The 18,152-nt window shown below is 42.2% G+C and overlaps 1 protein-coding gene across 1 annotated transcript in view; it reads left to right on the top strand.

Moving 5' to 3' along the window:
- SLC7A14 (solute carrier family 7 member 14) overlaps positions 1 to 16,436 on the top strand; it is a 117,474-nt gene extending 101,038 nt beyond the window's left edge. The window contains exons 7-8 of the mRNA XM_017501967.2: positions 216 to 1,093; positions 13,536 to 16,436. Coding sequence (XP_017357456.1) covers positions 216 to 1,093; positions 13,536 to 13,858 — 1,201 coding nt within the window. The 3' untranslated portion in view covers positions 13,859 to 16,436. The remainder of the gene's footprint in view (positions 1 to 215; positions 1,094 to 13,535) is intronic.
- The last annotated feature ends 1,716 nt before the right edge of the window (positions 16,437 to 18,152 follow it).

The raw sequence follows: 18,152 nt of genomic DNA on the forward strand, positions 1-18,152 counted from the left end.
AAAAAAAAAAATCAAAGAATTAAAGTGAATTCTCTTTTCATTATATTCCAAATCCTGGGGTAGAAATAGCAGCTGAATTTAAAGTAGTGAATGCAGAAGTAAATTAGGGGAGCAAGACCAGGAGGAGTTGATCCCACCAGCCTATTGACAGTTTAGCTCCCTGGAATTGGTCACTGTAGCCCACCATTAACCCTCTGCTCACATGGCCCCTCCAGGTTCCTGGCTCATGTCAGCTCCTACACAGAGACGCCGGTGGTAGCCTGCATCGTGTCGGGGTTCCTAGCAGCGCTCCTCGCTCTGTTGGTCAGCTTAAGAGACCTGATAGAAATGATGTCCATCGGCACGCTCCTGGCCTACACCCTGGTCTCTGTCTGTGTCTTGCTCCTTCGATACCAACCCGAGAGTGACATTGACGGTTTTGTCAAGTTCTTGTCTGAGGAGCACACCAAGAAGAAAGAGGGCATTCTGGCTGACTGTGAGAAGGACGCTTGTTCTCCTGTGAGTGAAGGGGATGAGTTTTCTGGCCCAGCCACCAATACATGTGGGGCCAAGAATTTACCATCCTTGGGAGACAATGAGATGCTCATAGGGAAATCAGACAAGTCAACCTACAACGTCAACCACCCCAATTACGGCACCGTGGACATGACCACAGGCATAGAAGCTGATGAATCTGAAAATATTTATCTCATCAAGTTAAAGAAGCTGATCGGGCCTCATTATTACACCATGAGAATCCGGCTGGGCCTTCCAGGCAAAATGGACCGGCCCACAGCAGCGACAGGGCACACGGTGACCATCTGCGTGCTCCTGCTCTTCATCCTCATGTTCATCTTCTGCTCCTTCATCATCTTTGGTTCTGACTACATCTCAGAGCAGAGCTGGTGGGCCATCCTTCTGGTTGTTCTGATGGTGTTGCTGATCAGCACCCTGGTGTTTGTGATCCTGCAGCAGCCAGAGAACCCCAAGAAGCTTCCCTACATGGCCCCTTGCCTCCCCTTTGTGCCTGCCTTTGCCATGCTGGTGAACATCTATCTCATGCTAAAGCTCTCCACCATCACATGGATCCGGTTTGCGGTCTGGTGCTTTGTGGGTAAGCAACTTCCTTTGGAGCCTTGAGAGTTCCCTTTTAAGGTCTTAAGCATGCTTATCCGAAAATTACCTCCTAGCTGGACTAAGCAACTCCATTCCTGGAGAAATCTGGCTGGTTCTATGGACCCTTGTGTTCTGCATGAGAGTCAATAAAGCCAGTTGTTCCCTTTCTGCCCGTAATGGTCTTAGTCATTGGTTCTGGAAAAATGATGTTGATTAACCCCTCACTTTACTGAATTGCTGAAAGTTCTTTCTATATTAGGATAATTAATGCCAGAAAAAGTCCACTTAAAATGAATCCACATTTTTGATGGCACAAAAATAGCATAGTATAATTGGGGTGGGGACATTTGGTTGGAATTTTTATCATAGAAACTAAGAATTGTAAAATAAAAAACATGAAAAATTATCTCAGATTTCACAAAATTAAATTAAAATAGCAATTATGCTCTAATTTTTAAATGAACAAAGTGTGAATTAAGTGTGGATTTTTTGGCATCATTTTTCTGACAAAATTGAATCATGGCATCATTTAACATCTCTCACTTCATACTGACTTTTGTAAAAGATTCAAAAGTTTTTCATTTATCCCAAGGTCCTTTCTTCATCCTTTGACATCCTGATCATTCACTTGGGAAGTAGCCATCATGCCACCGTCCTTATTGATTTTCTCTCTCCTGCTGTTAATAACTAATATGACTCTCTTAGGTCCTCAATTATGCACAATTTTGGGTGTGAATTCAAATTGTTCTCTAAACTCACTTTCATGGACTTCAAGAAGTCCTGTACCTTTTGTAAGATTTCTAATTTTACTTTGTGATCCATTTCTATTGTATTTGTAGTACATGTTTATCATCTAGGACAATCTCTGATGTCCATAAGGTGGCAAGGGATTGATGATAGTAATAACTTGAGAAGTTTAAGGGAAGACTCATATTAAGGTTCCTTAGTCACTATTTGTATGTCCCCTGTACAACTTGGTAACCCTGGGGTCCCTGATAACAAATTCTTAGCTAAAGAGAATCCTTAGAAGCTTTGGGGAACAGAATATTAACCCCTGCCTAAAGGAGAGGCAAGACAAATACACATGAGTCATTTAGCCCAAGCAAGGCCAAAAAGACTCATTCATTCATTCATTCATTCATTTTCCAAGATGGAGTATTGCTCTGTCAACCAGTCTGGGGTGCAATGGCTTGATCATGGCTCACTGCAACTTCCGCCTCCTGGGTTCAAGCAATTCTCCTGCCTCAGTCTCCCGAGTAGCTGGGTATATAGGCAAGCAACACCACGCCCCGCTAATTTTTGTATTTTTAGTAGAGATGGGGTTTCACCATGTTGGCCAGGCTGATCTTGAACTTCTGGCCTCAAATGATCTGCCTGCCTTTGCTTCCCAAAGTGCTGGGATTACAGGCATGAGCCAAGTGCCTGGCAAGCAGATCACCTGAGTTTAGGTGTTCTAGAATGGCCTGGCCAACATGGCGAAACCCTGTCTCTAGCCAGGCATGGTGGTGCTTGCCTGTAATCCCAGCTACTCAGGAGGCTGAGACAGGAGAATCGCTTGAACCCAGGAAGTGGAGGTTGCAGTGAGCTAAGAGCACACCACCACACTCCAGCCTGGGAGACAGAGCAAGACTCCATTTCAAAAAAAATTTGTGTTTTAATTTTTAATTAAAAAAAAAATTTTTAATAAAATTTCTTATCTCTAAACATTTTTCTACTGGAACATGTAGCTAGCCAATGCAAAGATTCTACTCTAGATAGAAGTGATGGAAGTGGGTAGAAATATTTTAGCCATATATTTGTCAAATTAATAAAGACACAGACACAAATACACATAAACTTATTTATTCATAGACTGTTAAAGCTGAAAAGGGCCTTCAGTGTCTAGTACAATGCTACCCACAGTGTGGTGCCCATTCCATTGGTAATATTCTCAGCTGGTATTAGACAGCATATGAATGAGCTTTTAAAAATATTGTATAGTTATTACACATTTTCACCTGTGTTAGAAAAACCACACATACACATGAAATCTTGTGATTTCACAAATACTTGCAAAGAGACTATAGATGATGTTTTTAATTTAAAATGTGAGTCATATTAAAGGAAAAACATTAGTTCTATAGCACAGGTACCATATGATTCATAGGAATAGTAATAATTAGCACTTATGCAAACTTATCACATATCAGCCATTATTCTGTGGGCTTTACTTACTTATTTTACTTATTTAATCCTCACAACAGTCTCTATTTTACAGATGAGGAAACTGAGGCACTTGCCAGTGGTCACATAGCTAGAATATGGAAGAGCCAAGATTAGAACTCAGGGAGTGTGAAGCCAGAGGCCATGGTTATAGCCTAAATGGTTATATACTAAAAATGTGTTATATAAGTAACTGGAGTTGGAGAAATACTGATATAGTCCACCTCCCTCCTACTTCTCCCTCTCTCTATTTTATGGATGACTAAACCGAACCTCCAAGGAGTTAAATAACATGCTCAAAGTCAACAGGAAGTTATTCAAAGAGCTATTACTAGAATTTGGCATACCCATGCTCAAATCTGGGGCTCCTACTACCCCACCACGGTGCCTCTGAGCAGACTCATTTCATTAGAACATTCGGTAGAGCTCAACACATAACATCAGGACTGGCCTCATGGGCATACAGCTGTGCACAGGGTCCCATGCTTGGTTTAATGCTCTGCTGCTGCCATCTTGAATTTTTAATAATTTCTGAACAAGAGGCCCCAATGTTTTCATTTTGCATTGAAAACTCTATAGCCAGTTCTGCAGAATATTTATGGCTCCTGAAGCACCAGAGGCATTTTGCAAAAGCAGTCAGGTGGGAGGGGCCCTTACCTTTGGAGTCAAACAGCATCAACTTCAAATCACAGCTCTGCCCTCTTTTGTCTTGTGACTTTGGGAAATTTACTTAACTTCTTTGGGCCTCGGTTTACTCATCTGTAAAAATCCAGATAATTCTATCAGCCTTGACCTGGTTACTCTTTAGGACTTAAATGAGAAAATGTTGGGAAAAGCAATAAGAAACATGCATTTAATGCCTTTCTTTTAAAAATCTAAAATGATTCATTGTCCACAAGTATGGACAGACTGGCTATCATATGCCAAACCATGATGTGAGCCTTCAGCGACTCAGACTGCCCTTCCAGCTATCAGACAGAGAAAAACTCCCTGAGTGTCTTTTGTAATCTTGCTGAAGCACAAACTCCCTCCAGAAACTGCTACTCACTGACTCAGAAGAATGCCACCCTGCAGAGCGGGGCTGACCAGCCAGAGGGCATAGGTGTCTGCAGTTCAGCAAGCACCCAGTGATTCCAATATACAGCCTGCAAATCACATTTGGGAAGGACTGCTAGTATTTGTGGGCACCTGCTGCTAACTGCTTTAGTATCATGATTTTTGAAGGCAGCTATTTAACTTAGTTTCATCCAGAACAAAGATTCTCAACTCCAGCTGCACATCAGTATCACCCTGGGTTGCTTCTGAAACATTCTAAGCCCAGACTCTCTCAACAGAGATTTTCTGATTCAACTGGTCTGGTGGCCAAGTGTTGAGGAATTTTTCAAGTTCCCTAGGTAATTTTAATAGGCAGCCAAGTTGACAATGATCTAGATCAATGGTCCTCAAAGTGTAACCCCAGACCAGCAGCATCAATGTCATCGGGGAACTAGTTAGAAATGTGATTTCGAGGCTGAGCGTGGTGGCTCACGCCTGTAATGCCAGCGCTTTGGAAGACCAAGGCAGGTTGGATCAACTGAGGTCAAGAGTTCACGACCAGCCTGGCCAACATGGTGAAACCCTACCTCTACTAAAAGTACAAAAGTTAGCCAGGCATGGTGGCAGGCGCCTGTAATCCCAGCTACTCAGGAGGCCGATGCAGGAGAATCTCTTGAACCTGGGAGGTGGAGGTTACAGTAAGCCAAGATCGTGCCACTGCACTCCAGCCTGGGCAACAGAGCAAGACTCCAGCTCAAAAAAAAAAAAAAAGGAAAAAGAAATGTGATTTCGAACTCCCTCCCAGGTCTACTGAGTCAGAATCTCTGAGAGCAGTTTAGGGTTTAACAAGCCCTCCAGCTGACTCAAATGCCTGTCACTGCTCTAAGGGGAGAAGAGGGGAGAAATTATCAGGCAGGGCAGATAAATTACAAAGACTTGTTTTGCAAAAACAATTTTTGCATATATAAACTGTATCCAACCCACAACCCTGAATTGGCTATAAAATCCTTAATGGTCTTATAACCCAAATATCTCACCTCTGAACTTCTGAGCCTCCAAGATATCAGATTTTTCTTAATCTCTCTATACATAGTGTAACTTTCCTGGGGAGAACAGTAGAGGTATTTTTAAATAGAGCTTCTTATGAAACTGAAGATTTACATGATTAGGCTGAGTCATAACTTGATAATCATCTTAGGTGCATTTTTTTTCCAAGCTTTTCTAAATGAATCTTAATTACGGCATTTTTGTAACAATGTTTTGCTAAGCTTTTGACCTTCGGAAGAGCACAACTCAGAGAGTAAAATGAGGCACAACCGCAGCAAGATTATCCAGCACATTTCTTTTCCTTCAGACAAGAAAAGGAATACAAACAGCAAATGTGTATTAAACTCAAAAAAGTGAGCACAAAGCAGCCTTCATTTTCCTTTTAGCTGATGGAGTTTTGTGAAGAAAGCTCTAAAGAGATTGGGCAGAATCTCAGGGAACGTGGAACTGGCAGGTGCTCAGTGAGAATCCTACATGCTGGTATTTTCCAACGCATCTCTCAGGCCTGCTGCTCCGTGTGGGTTTTTATGATAAAGCAATCGCCTGTTAGAGTAGCTTGCCCTGACCGTGGGAGTCGCCATGTTGTCATGCAGGAATTTTTTTAGTCTCTCTGAGGAAAACAAATTCTGGTCTATAGATTTAGAGGACAGGACTTGTGATACAGACAATGGACCTCATGAATCCTATCTCAAAACAGAAATGTTCCAAAGAGAAGACACACCTTATGGCCTATACCTGAGCAATTATCTGAAATCCAACTGGAAATTGACCTAGAGCAGCCATGTGATAAAGAGAAAAGGAGGGAAGGAAAAAGCAATGAGTTGGGACCTGATAACTAAACTCTTGATGACATGTGCCATAAATAAGCTTGAAATTCTCCTTGGAGGCAGAGGAAAAAACAACTGGCTCTTCCAACGTCAAATTCATGCTCAGATGAGCAAGAATAATCCTGAAGGCTAGGATGAGGATGGCTGCTGGGATTTCAAGGAGGGAGTGTGAAGGTAGAGTGTGGAGGGGGATCATGCAACCGTGAGGCTGTCTGCTGGCAGAGGTCCCCTGCGGGACATAGAAGGGGCAGAGCACTCACAGGGCTCTGCAACCAGTGGCAACTGAGACACTGGCTCTCCTGTGAACCCAATGAAGAGGGAAAGGGCAGTTGCAGAGGTGCAGGGCACTGGAGCTGGCATGGGCAGCTTACCTGGAACAGAATTCAAGCCACAACAGGGGGGATGCCTTCTTTCCCTCAACATTATGTTTGTGAGATCCATGCCCACTGTTGCTTGTAGTTTTAGTTTGTTCATTCTTGTTGCTGTCTAGTCTCCCACTGTGTTAATATACCACAATTTATTGATTCTAGTGTCCAGGGACATTTGGGTTGTTTCTAGTTTAAGGCTGTTACAAACAGAGCTGCTGTGAACTTTTTTTTTTTTTTTTTGTCACCCAGGCTGGAATGCAGTTGTGTAATCTCAGCTCACTGCAACCTCCACCTCCTGGGTTCAAGTGATTCTCCTGCCTCAGTCTCCTAAGTAGCTGGGATTACAAGCGGGCATCACCACGCAAGGCTAATTTTTATACTTTTAGTAGAGATGGGGTTTCACCATATTACTCAGGCTTGTCTCGAACTCCCGACCTCATGATCTGCCTGCTTCAGCCTCCCAAAGTGTTGGGATTACAGGCGTGAGCCACCGTGCCTGGCTGAACATTCTTGTACATGTTTTTGGTGGACACATGGACACATATCTCTTGGGTTTCTGTTGAGTAAGAAATAGAATTGCTGGCTCCGACTACTAGGTTTTTTCATATTCTTTAACAAGATTGCATTACTTCTCATGGATGTTATATATCTCAAATAAAATAAGTATCCCCAACTCCATTTTGCAGATGGGAAACGGAGACATAAAGTGGCATGACTTCTCATTAGATCAGCTGCAGGATCATGGAGAGAATCTCCCCACAACTTCATCCTCAGCCTGCTCTTCCTGGCCACACCATATTAAACAAGCCCTGCTTGTTTAGTCAACAGGCTCGTGGTGGTATTTTTTTAAATAATCAGCAATAGTGGGAGTTGGTGGGGATTAAGGTGGGTGGGAAGGATACCTTCTCATTACCATCCAATCTCCCTTTCTGCATTGGCAAATGTCTGTTTTGGAAAGTTGACCCCAGAGTAGTGAAAATAAAAAGCGCTCTGGGCATAACAAAGTGCCTTAGCTATCTGCAGTAGGCAGGGCTTCCTGCTGGAAAGTGCACCCTAGGAAGAGGCAGCTCCACCCAGCCTGAGGTCAGGTGGCCCTGAGCGTGGAGCCACATGGAGAGGACAGGGCGTTCCCAGGACTCAGGAGATCAGGGACCTGGTCTGCAACCTACGTGTGTGCCCTTAGAGTTGGAAATATGCTATTATTGTTTGTGTTACCCAGTCTCTTCAGAGGTGAGTTTTTGTTCTAGGATTTCTCCTGTATGATCAAGACCCCCCTTTCACAGCCCTCTTACTTGTAGGTTTGGGGTCACTTGCTTAATTTGCACAGGATGGATAAGCATAGGTGGGTGAGCAGGTATATCAGCTGCTGATGCCAAGGTACCCTAGTATCTGAAGGCAAGTTTAGCATTTTTTTTTTTTTTTTTTGAGATGGAGTCTTGCTCTTTCACCCAGGCTAGAGTGAGTGCAGTGGTGCAATCCCGGCTCACTGCATCCTCCGACTCCTGGGTTCAAGCCTACTGAGTAGCTGGCCTTACAGGCGCATGCCACCACACCCAGCTAATTTTTATATTTTCAGTACAGATGGGGTTTCTCCATGTTGATCAGGCTCGTCTCAAACTCCTGACCTCGTGATCTACCCACCTCAGCCTCCCAAAGGCTTAGCATTTTTAAACCTCCCCTGGAGGCACCTGAGTGGGACAGGAATAGCCTTCAGGTTAGAGTTAAGAGATATGAGTCCCAGTGCTATTTGAATCACTGATTTATCATGCAGTTCTTAACTTCCCTGGGATGATGGATGAGAAAGTGCTTTTTTTAAAAAAATAAAGTACGTTACAACCACAAAGTGTTTAATATCACAGAGAAAGCCCATTCCATTGCTCAAGGCATGATTCTTCATCTTGTCTAGCCTGAACTTCTCATAGGCATGTTTTCCACAGGGAACTTCTGTCTAGCAAAGAAGCCAAAGCCTCCCTTTGAATATTTCCCTTCACTGCAAACAGACTTTCACAGGACTAACCACCATTACCTTTGACCAGGGCAGGCATGCAGCTCACATGCCCCAATCCAACCATGTCTGTTGTTAAAATATTGAAACACTTTCTTTTTTTTTTTTAAAGAGATGGAGTCTTACTCTGTCACCCAGGCTGGAGTGCAATGGCGTGATATTGGCTCACTGCAACCTCTGCCTCCTGGGTAGCTGGGATCACAGGTGCCTACTGCCACTACTGGCTAATTTTTGTTTTTTTTAGTAGAAATGGGGTTTCGCCATGTTGGCCAGGCTGGTCTCAAACTCCTGACCTCAGGTGATCCACCTGCCTCGGCCACCCAAAGTCCTGGAATTACAGGTGTGAGCCACCACACCCAGCCAGAATATTGAAACATTGCTAACTAGTCACTTTCCTACCCACACCAGGCACCCTCACCATGACCCATCAACTAAAGAAATAATAATTCCAGCCCCGCAGAGAAGCCGCCAGGACCCTGCTGCAGCACAAAGGCTGAGGCCTTCTGATGTTTACCATCACACCTGCTTTAGTTCCTTACCAACGTAAGATATCTAACTGCAAAGCAATGGATCTAAGTTATCTACTTTTAAGGTAAAGCAGAATTGAATATCCAAATAGAATAAATAGTATTTTTATGAATTTGCCATCTTATTCTTGAGGCTTGGTTTCAAATGACTTCTGGCTTATGGCAAAATCAAATCCACTCTCAAAAAATATGAGATTGCCATCTGTAAGAGTTTACAAAAGAATATGATGCCATTCCCAGCAAACCTCTTAGTTACCAGTGCCCAAAAACTACTTCAAGCAATGATGGCATCATGGGAATACGTGTGTAGCCTCATAAAGTGAAGAGTTTTCCCCACACATGTAATGACTTAGATAAATTTTAATACTGCGGGATATCAGATAAAATTAAGAAATTATTATTAATTTTAGGTGTGATGATACTGTTTTTTAGAGATACATACTCAAATATTTGCAAATCAAACCTATAATGAAAGGGATTTGTTCCAAAACAATCTGTAGAGAAGGGGCCAGGGGAGGGAATGTGAGGGAGCTGGTGATGAGTACATGGGATTCATGATCCTATTCACTCCACTTCTGTATATGTTCTTCACAATAAAACGTTAAGCCAAATCGTTTTCCATCCCTGGTAGATGGGAGATGTAAGAGAAATAGAATCGCCCTGGATTAGGGCATGGGGAGACCTGGGAGGATGCACTGTCTGCCTGCTCGCTGTGTGACTGTGGACTACCTTTATGTTTTCTGTGCCCACTGTCTTGTCATCCTGTCTATGAAGTGTGCAATGCACATAATCACACACACACACACACACACACACACACACCTTCCAGACAGATTAAAGGGAGTCTGAACAAAACAAGATACTGTTTGTGTAGCATTTTGAGCTCCTTGGGAGAAAGATACAACATCAGTGATGTATCATTATCCTAACCCAGCACACAGAGGTGTTTTGTGAAGTTTAGTTTAGATGATTCAGGATTCCCAGAAACCCCACAGATTTTTCAGAAACTACCTCATCCTTCATTCTCTCAGCCAACTGAGAAAAAAGGATCAGAAACAAAACACCCTGCTTCTTGCTTCCACACAGGAGGCGTGGGGCAGCTCTGTTTACTTCTCCGACACAAAGCCCTTGTTTATGCGCGACAGATGGTAGTACGTTTCTCTTCTCTTCTCTCTCCCTCCCTCCCTCTCTTCATCTGTTCCCCTCTGTTTCTTTGTCCCCCTCCATTTTCCGTTTTCTCCAATCCTTCTCAGCCTCACACCACTTTTCCTGAATTGACTCAAGGGCCAGCAGGAAATATACACACGCAGATTGCCAAGTCGTAAAGGAATGGCTTTGTGTCTACTATGTATTCTATCCAGCTGCTCGCACACGGTCACCTCTTGTTTCACAGTACTCATATTTGAAATGCGTTTTTGAAGACAGAGTGACACACCTTTGAAACTGCAGGGGGCTCAGGGCAAACATGAAAAGACCCATAAATATGTATGTGGCAAATTTCCCTGGGTTTCCTTCACAAAGTAAAAAGTAACAACAGTCAATGCGTGTGAGTGTGCACATGCGTGCACGCACGCACACACACACACACACACACACATACACACACGTGTTCCTTCCAGGCCTGGCCACTGTCAAAGAATAAATGTAAACCTAACCTCTTACCACATATTTACTACAGTAAGCATCATCTACAAACCAGCCTGGGGGAGGGGAAGGGAGCTGTTCAGGACCAGACATGCAAGAGACTTCTCTCCTTTCATATAAAAAGCTGGTTCCTCTCCTCAGATCCAGTAAGTCACTTATTCTTTCCCAGCTTCTGTTTCTTCTTCTGAAAATGAAGGTTTTAGAATGTATAGGTGATGTATAGAGTCTTTTTCAGCTCTAAATTTCTATGATTCAAAGTTTTTAGAGAATTCCCATAATATGAATCTACCTGACACCCAAATACCTGTGGGTGCAGGGACAGATCTGTTGGAATCAACAAACCAATGATGAGTGTGTAAAACCAGTGACTGAGCAATGACCTGTGTAGTGGCAGAGGAGAGAAGGTCAGAGCAAAGGGAAAAGAAAAAGATGGTATTCAGTTCAGTTGGGAAATGACTCATCTATAAGTCAAGTCAGAGAAGGGCATCAGAAAGGAAAGAACTGCCATAATAGATACCAAGCAAGAGTAGGAGGCAATATTTGGCATCTGCCTGTATGTCTAGAAGAAAAGATGGCAAAAAAGCGAGTTGTGCAACAGGAGGTGTGCACAGGTCCTGCTTGGCTCAGGTCCTGCTTGGTCACCTGAAATGCATTCTCAGACCCCAAACATGCTTCAGACAGAGACATTCTCCAAGAACGAGCACACTGGCACTCTTAGAAGAGTCCTTAATGTGATGCCCTGTTCTACACAGGGATAATAACGATCCCCCATGGCCACCCCGCACCTGCAGACAAGAAAGAGTAAATACTCATGGTTTAAAAAGATGAAATGACTGTTTGAGAACTAATAGCTACATCTGCAAATAATTAGCTCCAGGATTGATTACCAATTAGGACTATAAATCTCTGCTTACTTTGGCTCCTGAAAAGTTGATTTCACTGGGGAGTGTGTGAGGGGGTGGGGACAAAGTCATTTGAGACAAGGAGGAAGAAATCCAAGCTTAAAAAGACACACTTCAAATTCAAAAGAGAGCAAGATTTCCCAAGCACCACAGCAGCAAAGCAGGCTTGATTTGTGGTTCTAAGCAAACCAGCCCAGCAGATGCCTGCAGGGTTAATAAGTCAAAGAGACTGAGGCTACTCAGAGGAGGATGTTAGGGATGGGGAAGGAGGTTGCATACTCTGTGGACCCCAGTGGCTAAGCCATCGTATGGCCTGAGTGGGCAGTGGAACACAGGCATCAGCCACAGCGCATTCTCTCAGGGATACGCTGACCATTGGAATCGCCTGTAGAGCTTTAAAAACATAGCTATGCTTGGGTTATACTGAAGACTAATTACACTGGAATCTCCAGAATGGGGCTTGGGTATCAGAGTGGTTCAAAAAATGCCCCAGGTGACTTTCAAGTACAGCCAGCCAGGGTTGAGAACCACCAGTTGCCTCGTTTCATCCTCAAGCACTCCCATGTTAAGAGGGTTGCTATAGCTCTTGTGGTTTTACAGAGACTGCTAAGGAACAGAGAGGCTAAGTAATGGGGACCAGGGTTACACAGCTAATACTGATGAAGGAAGGATTTGAACCCAGAGCCCAAACTCTTACTTATCATGTTCTATGGACTCCAAGGTTATGATTCTTAGACTTCCAGGCTCTGAGCCTTCACAGTCTACTCAAGATAGAAAATAGGACTCAGGCCAGGCGTGGTAGCTCATGCCTGTAATCCCAGCACATTGGGAGGCGGAAGAGGGCAGATCACTTGAGTCCAAGAGCTTGAGACCAGCCTGGGGAACATGGTGAAACCTCATCTCTACAAAAATAAACAGAGTGAGAGCCTGTCTCAAAAAAAAGAAAGAAAGAAAGAAAGAAAATAGGGACTCATAAATGACTTTTATGTATTTTTTTATCACAAAAATGAAACATTAGCTCATATTAATGCTACATATTAGCGAGGGAGGCAAGTTTCTTTCCTTTGGTTGGAATGACATCAACACAGAGGTTGCACTGGACATTTCCTGCTCATCAGCAGTTCTCAGTTATTCAGTCCACAAACATTAAGTACCAATTTTCTGCAGAGTCTATAAAATAGAAATGACCCTGTGCAGATACTCACACAACAGATGTTCTAAGGGCCATAATGGTGGCATGCACTAGACACCCTGAAAGCACACAGAAGAAAGCAGGCAGCTTGGAGTGGTCGTGATATATTACGCCTTTGGTGAGTGTAAAATGGCAAAGTAAATCACAGGATAATATACACATGCTGCTAAGAAGTGAAACAAGAGATGGAGTCCCTAAGTGGAGGCAGGGAATAATAAAGTCTTATGAGAAGGTTGAAAACATACTGTTGCTGATCCATAAATATTTAACCCAGGGTAGAAAATGCAAATTCCTAGCTGACAGCTACATGAGTGTAATGAGCTGGATGTCAGCAGGGGAGGTGGGGACTGAGGTGACCTAGAGCGCCTGTATCCTGTCTAAAGAGGAAGCTAGTTCTCACCACCAGCCAAAAATCACCATGTAGAAATGTGGATGCAGTGTTAGATCTTTTGACTTTTTAGGAAAATCTGTAAATATGGGTTACTTAACGCAGGATCTCTCAATTTTTAAATGGCATCTAATTCAAGTCTTTTCAAAACACCACGTAAACCAAAGAAAATACATTACCCACCCCCCCTCCCCGCCGCCAACCACCGAGCTTTGATTTCATCATTGAAGGTGATCTCTCTGGTAGTTCCAGGATCCCAAAGCAACTGCTTATTCACCTGTACCCTTACCCCTCGCCCCACAGGTCTGCTCATTTATTTTGGATATGGCATCTGGAACAGCACCCTGGAAATCAGCGCCCGAGAAGAGGCCCTGCACCAAAGCACTTACCAGCGCTACGACGTGGATGACCCCTTCTCAGTGGAGGAGGGTTTCTCCTACGCCACAGAGGGCGAGAGCCAGGAGGACTGGGGCGGGCCCACCGAAGATAAAGGCTTCTATTACCAACAGATGTCAGATGCGAAGGCAAACGGCCGGACAAGAAGCAAAGCGAAGAGCAAAAGCAAACACAAACAGAACTCAGAAGTCCTGATTGCAAATGATGAGTTAGATTACTCTCCAGAGTAAGAGAAACACTCAAGTGGGTAGAAATGGTGATGATTGATTTTCAGTAACTTAACCTGTGGGCTAGAAGGTGAAAACTTTTTTGGCTCTCATTTCACAAATCCAGCCTTCCCCAAATTCAATCCCTAGTCATAGCCTGTCATTTGCTACTTTTGCTCTTCAGGATAGTTCTGTTGAAGGGCTTAACCTGGGTCCCCTAACTGGACGCTTGTTAAAAAAAAAAAAAATGCTAAACAAGAGGTTACATGAAATTTTATCTTAGGTGCAACCATCAGCGCTGATGGTAGCAAATGTTTCCTAGGCCTTTGCTTTGCTGGTTGAATCTTTTTGCTTCTTATTGAGATCCCAAGAAGCAAGGAGCAAACTTCTTGGACCCCACTGAGGCTGCAGCTCCTCCTGGAGATATGCCCAAGCAGAGGCTGTGGGCATAAGGCAGAATTTCAATCACCTGAGACAGGAGGACAAAGCTCTGTTCTTGGCATGTCAGCCTGCACGCTGCTCCCTGAGGTCAGGGTGCGTAGGTGGACATTGGCACTTCCTGAGCAAGCAACATTTTATCCTGCAATCTCACCCAAAATTAATTCATGGAGAAGACGTATGCTTTTTTTTTTATTATTATTCACCAACATTCTCACAGCTTCCAAACTATAATTTTAGGATCCAGCAAAGGTCAGGGACTCTGAGACCATTTTCCCAAAGGTTTCAGATTCACCATAAAGCAGTCATGCAGACCCAATAATATGGTAAGAAGCACCATCAAAGCTCTACTTAAATGCTCAGAAGAAAATTAAATAACCATCTCTTGCAGGGAAGGCCAGAGGGCATTGGCAGAAATTAACTCTCTGTCATGGCTTCTCTGATACCAGATTCCAGCTCCTGGTGATATGATGACAGAGGGCAAAGATGGAGCATGATTTCATGGTACTAATATGCCTTGAAGAAGTAGGTTGTTTGTTTTATAATCAGATAAAAATCTTTACAAGGAGAAGTGACCCAGCCACTGAGATCACATTGCAAATTCTGTTTCATATTTCTTAAATTATAAATTCTGTAGTTTTTTGAGATATGCAATCATTTGATTGGTGAGTGCTACTCTGGAAACAAAACATGTTGAAGTACAGCTGCCTAGGTAGTTGCATTCCATGAGATCACATTTCACTTCTGAACCTTATTCCCTGGGGGTAGCTCACTTTCAAAGGTGTATTTTTTTTCCTGTTATTTCCCAGATTCGTTTCACTTAAACCCAGAGAAATACCTACCTGGTAAAATGTAAATTTTGATCATAAAAGGGGTTATTAAAAGAATTTTCTCAGAAACAGAATAGATGAGAGAATTTGCAAAGAAAAAAAACCACATGGGCTATAATATAAATTCTACTCTTGGATTACAAGGATTCCATGGCTGCACTGAGATGTGTACAAATGTATGTGAAGGCACAATTCAAATGAAGCTATTCTAAAATTAACCAAGCTATATTAAAATTAATCAAGCTATTAATAAAATCTTCATGAGAATTTCCTGGAAGAGGGACAAAAGAAGAAATTCCTTGCCCTTTCTCTCCTGGATGTATCAGTATGCCAAAAGTTTTCCAGAACATAATTCGCTAACATTCAAGTCTATTCTTTCTTAAAGGCTGAGGCTTATGCCATCTTGGCATGCTTTAGGATTATGGCAAGGACATAAAAGTCCATTTTTTCATTCAACTAACGCTGGTTGAGAGTATACCAAATGCTAAGTGACAGGAATGAATGGAAGCATGACATCTGCCCTTGGGGACTACAGTCCATGGATGAACAGCACTGGAGCCTGGTAAATGCAGATAAAATGACAAATTTGACAAGTCTCCAGACTGATGCACCGGGTTTTAACATACATATAAAGATCAATTGAAACTAGTTTTTTAAAAATATGCTTTAAATAAATTACATATCATCATCATAGCCAATATATACCATTCAACTAAAATAACTGCAATTTTCTAGACATTTTTTATTCTTCTGTAGTAATTGTTTAGAACTCTGGTTTCCTGAGGTCATTTTGTCATTTTAATGTCATGCTTGACAATGTTGTGTTTTCTCTTCCCTAGAGTTAACCATAAAGACACAGTGCCTAGTTGTGAAATACATCATTGGGAATTAATTATAAACTAATTATCGGTCATCTTTTGAAAACAAAGTTTTGAACTGGCTATAGGACTCAACAAATCTGCTTGGGTTAAATACAATCTGTTAAGCTTGATACACAGATAGATGAGGTCTCTATTCTCATCAAATATGAGAATTGAGAAATAGGAGTGCAAAATAGCAAGATCTTAGCATAGGTGAAAGAGCTTCCTTTTAGTAGTGAGGTTTAAGTTATTAAAGTAACAGTAACCTGGTGGCAGATGTATGCAGTTTCTATAGAATGGGAATGGAAAACACATGCTTTGGTTAACACCATTGGTATTGATCTTGTGCAGATTCTATGAACCACTCTCATTTCAGGAGCCAGTTTTCCCAAATGGTATATATGTATATTTTAAGCTTAGCTCTCTTTATTTTTCTCAAGTTGATAGGTCACCTCCCTGACAACCTTAGTTTAAAAAAAAAAAAAAAAAAACACTATAATAGAAAAGGTTCCTTCAGGCACATAGACATGTGTGTCCACAGGTTTACCAGCTTCTGTGAAACAGCCCCAGATTTCACAATGCAGTTTTCAAATACCATCAATCACTAGAATAACAATATTACTATTTTCCTAACAGGTTTCTTAACGATGTATTTGTGGGACTACATTAAAAGTAAGATCACCTTGTAATTATCTTAGAAACCTCGTTCCTTGAATGGGATCCAAGGAAGACCTACATTTTATTGAATTCTGTATAGAAAAAAGCTGTCTGAGTCAGATTTCAATGGGTGGATTTGTGGTTTGGAGCCAATTGCTTGATTTTTTCAGATTTTATTCTACTTATTTATTGGTACTCTGCTTCATTTCAAAAGGATTTGAGGCAGCTATTATAATATATATATTACAAAACAAAAACTAAGTGAGGAACTCAGGGCAAATAAAAACAGAAACAGAAATGATAACACAAAACTGGATGTGTATTTAGTGCATAAATGCAGAACTCTGATATACTTTACTAAATTTGCCAATGAGGGGCACCATGAAAAATAATCGAATTTATGGTAATGACAAGAAGAGGTACTTCTGCATGATAAGAACAAATTTTTCCCCATGCAGGCAGAGGCTTGAAATAGCATAGATCATTAAAATCCACAGATAATCTTCAAACCCAGATTTTGCTAGCTACATGTGTCTGACAGATAGTGGGTATTCAAGAAATATCTGATGATTAAAAGAATGAATGAATTGGAGGAAAATGAAATATTTATTCAACAATTATTTGTGGAGTGCCTATTATGTACTGTGGCAGATATTGATCCCATAATAAGTCAGATAAAAAATCCAGCTCTTAAGAAATAGGGGAAATAGAGCTAGGTCTGGTGGCATGTGCCTGTGATCCCAGATACTTGACAGACTGAGGCAAGAGGATCACTTGAGCCCAGGAGTTCAAGGCTGCAGTGAGCTATGATCATGCCACTGTACTCCAGCCTGGGTAACAGAAAAATACCCTGTCTCTTAAAAGGAAAAATAAAATAGGGAAAATGGGATATATAAATAAAGAACAATAGTGACAGTGTCAGGTGAAATGAGGGAGTGGTAATGTGCAGTGAGGGTTCAAATACGAAGAAGTCCTTCTTCTGGAAAGGCCATAAAGAATGTCACACTTGTGTTAGGACTTGTGAAATGCGCAGAATTTTACCAAGTAGCAATGAGAGAAAGACATGCCAAGCAAAAGATCAGCGTGAGTAGACCTCTACTAGCTTGCTGTCCTCTAAGAATTTGTGCTATGCCTCCATCAAGGGAAAGCAAGGAGCTAGTTTGCCTGAGTACATGATTTATGAATGACTTACACATGCAATCATAAGAAATAATGCTGGGAAAGCAGGTGAGGGCTCACACACAGAGAGACTTGAATGTCACACTGAGCTGGCTGGCTCTCCTCGGGTGGGAAATAATTGGGGAACTGATGAAGGTGTGAATCCGGAAGGCTGAACTTTAAGAAAGCTGAGACATGGTTTCCTCGCCTATGCAAGGAGCTAAGAAACTACGTTTACACTCCAAGTTGATTTAACAAATCAAAGAGAAAATTATCTGTACTTTGAGTCCTGTGTCTGCATTCATCATTAACCTATGAGAAATAGAGTTGTTTAATATGTGGACAGGCAACACAATTTACAGCCACTTTAAAGTT

Source organism: Cebus imitator, unplaced genomic scaffold (assembly GCF_001604975.1).
Source record: "Cebus imitator isolate Cc_AM_T3 unplaced genomic scaffold, Cebus_imitator-1.0 Scaffold287, whole genome shotgun sequence".
NCBI classification, from domain to species: domain Eukaryota; kingdom Metazoa; phylum Chordata; class Mammalia; order Primates; family Cebidae; genus Cebus; species Cebus imitator.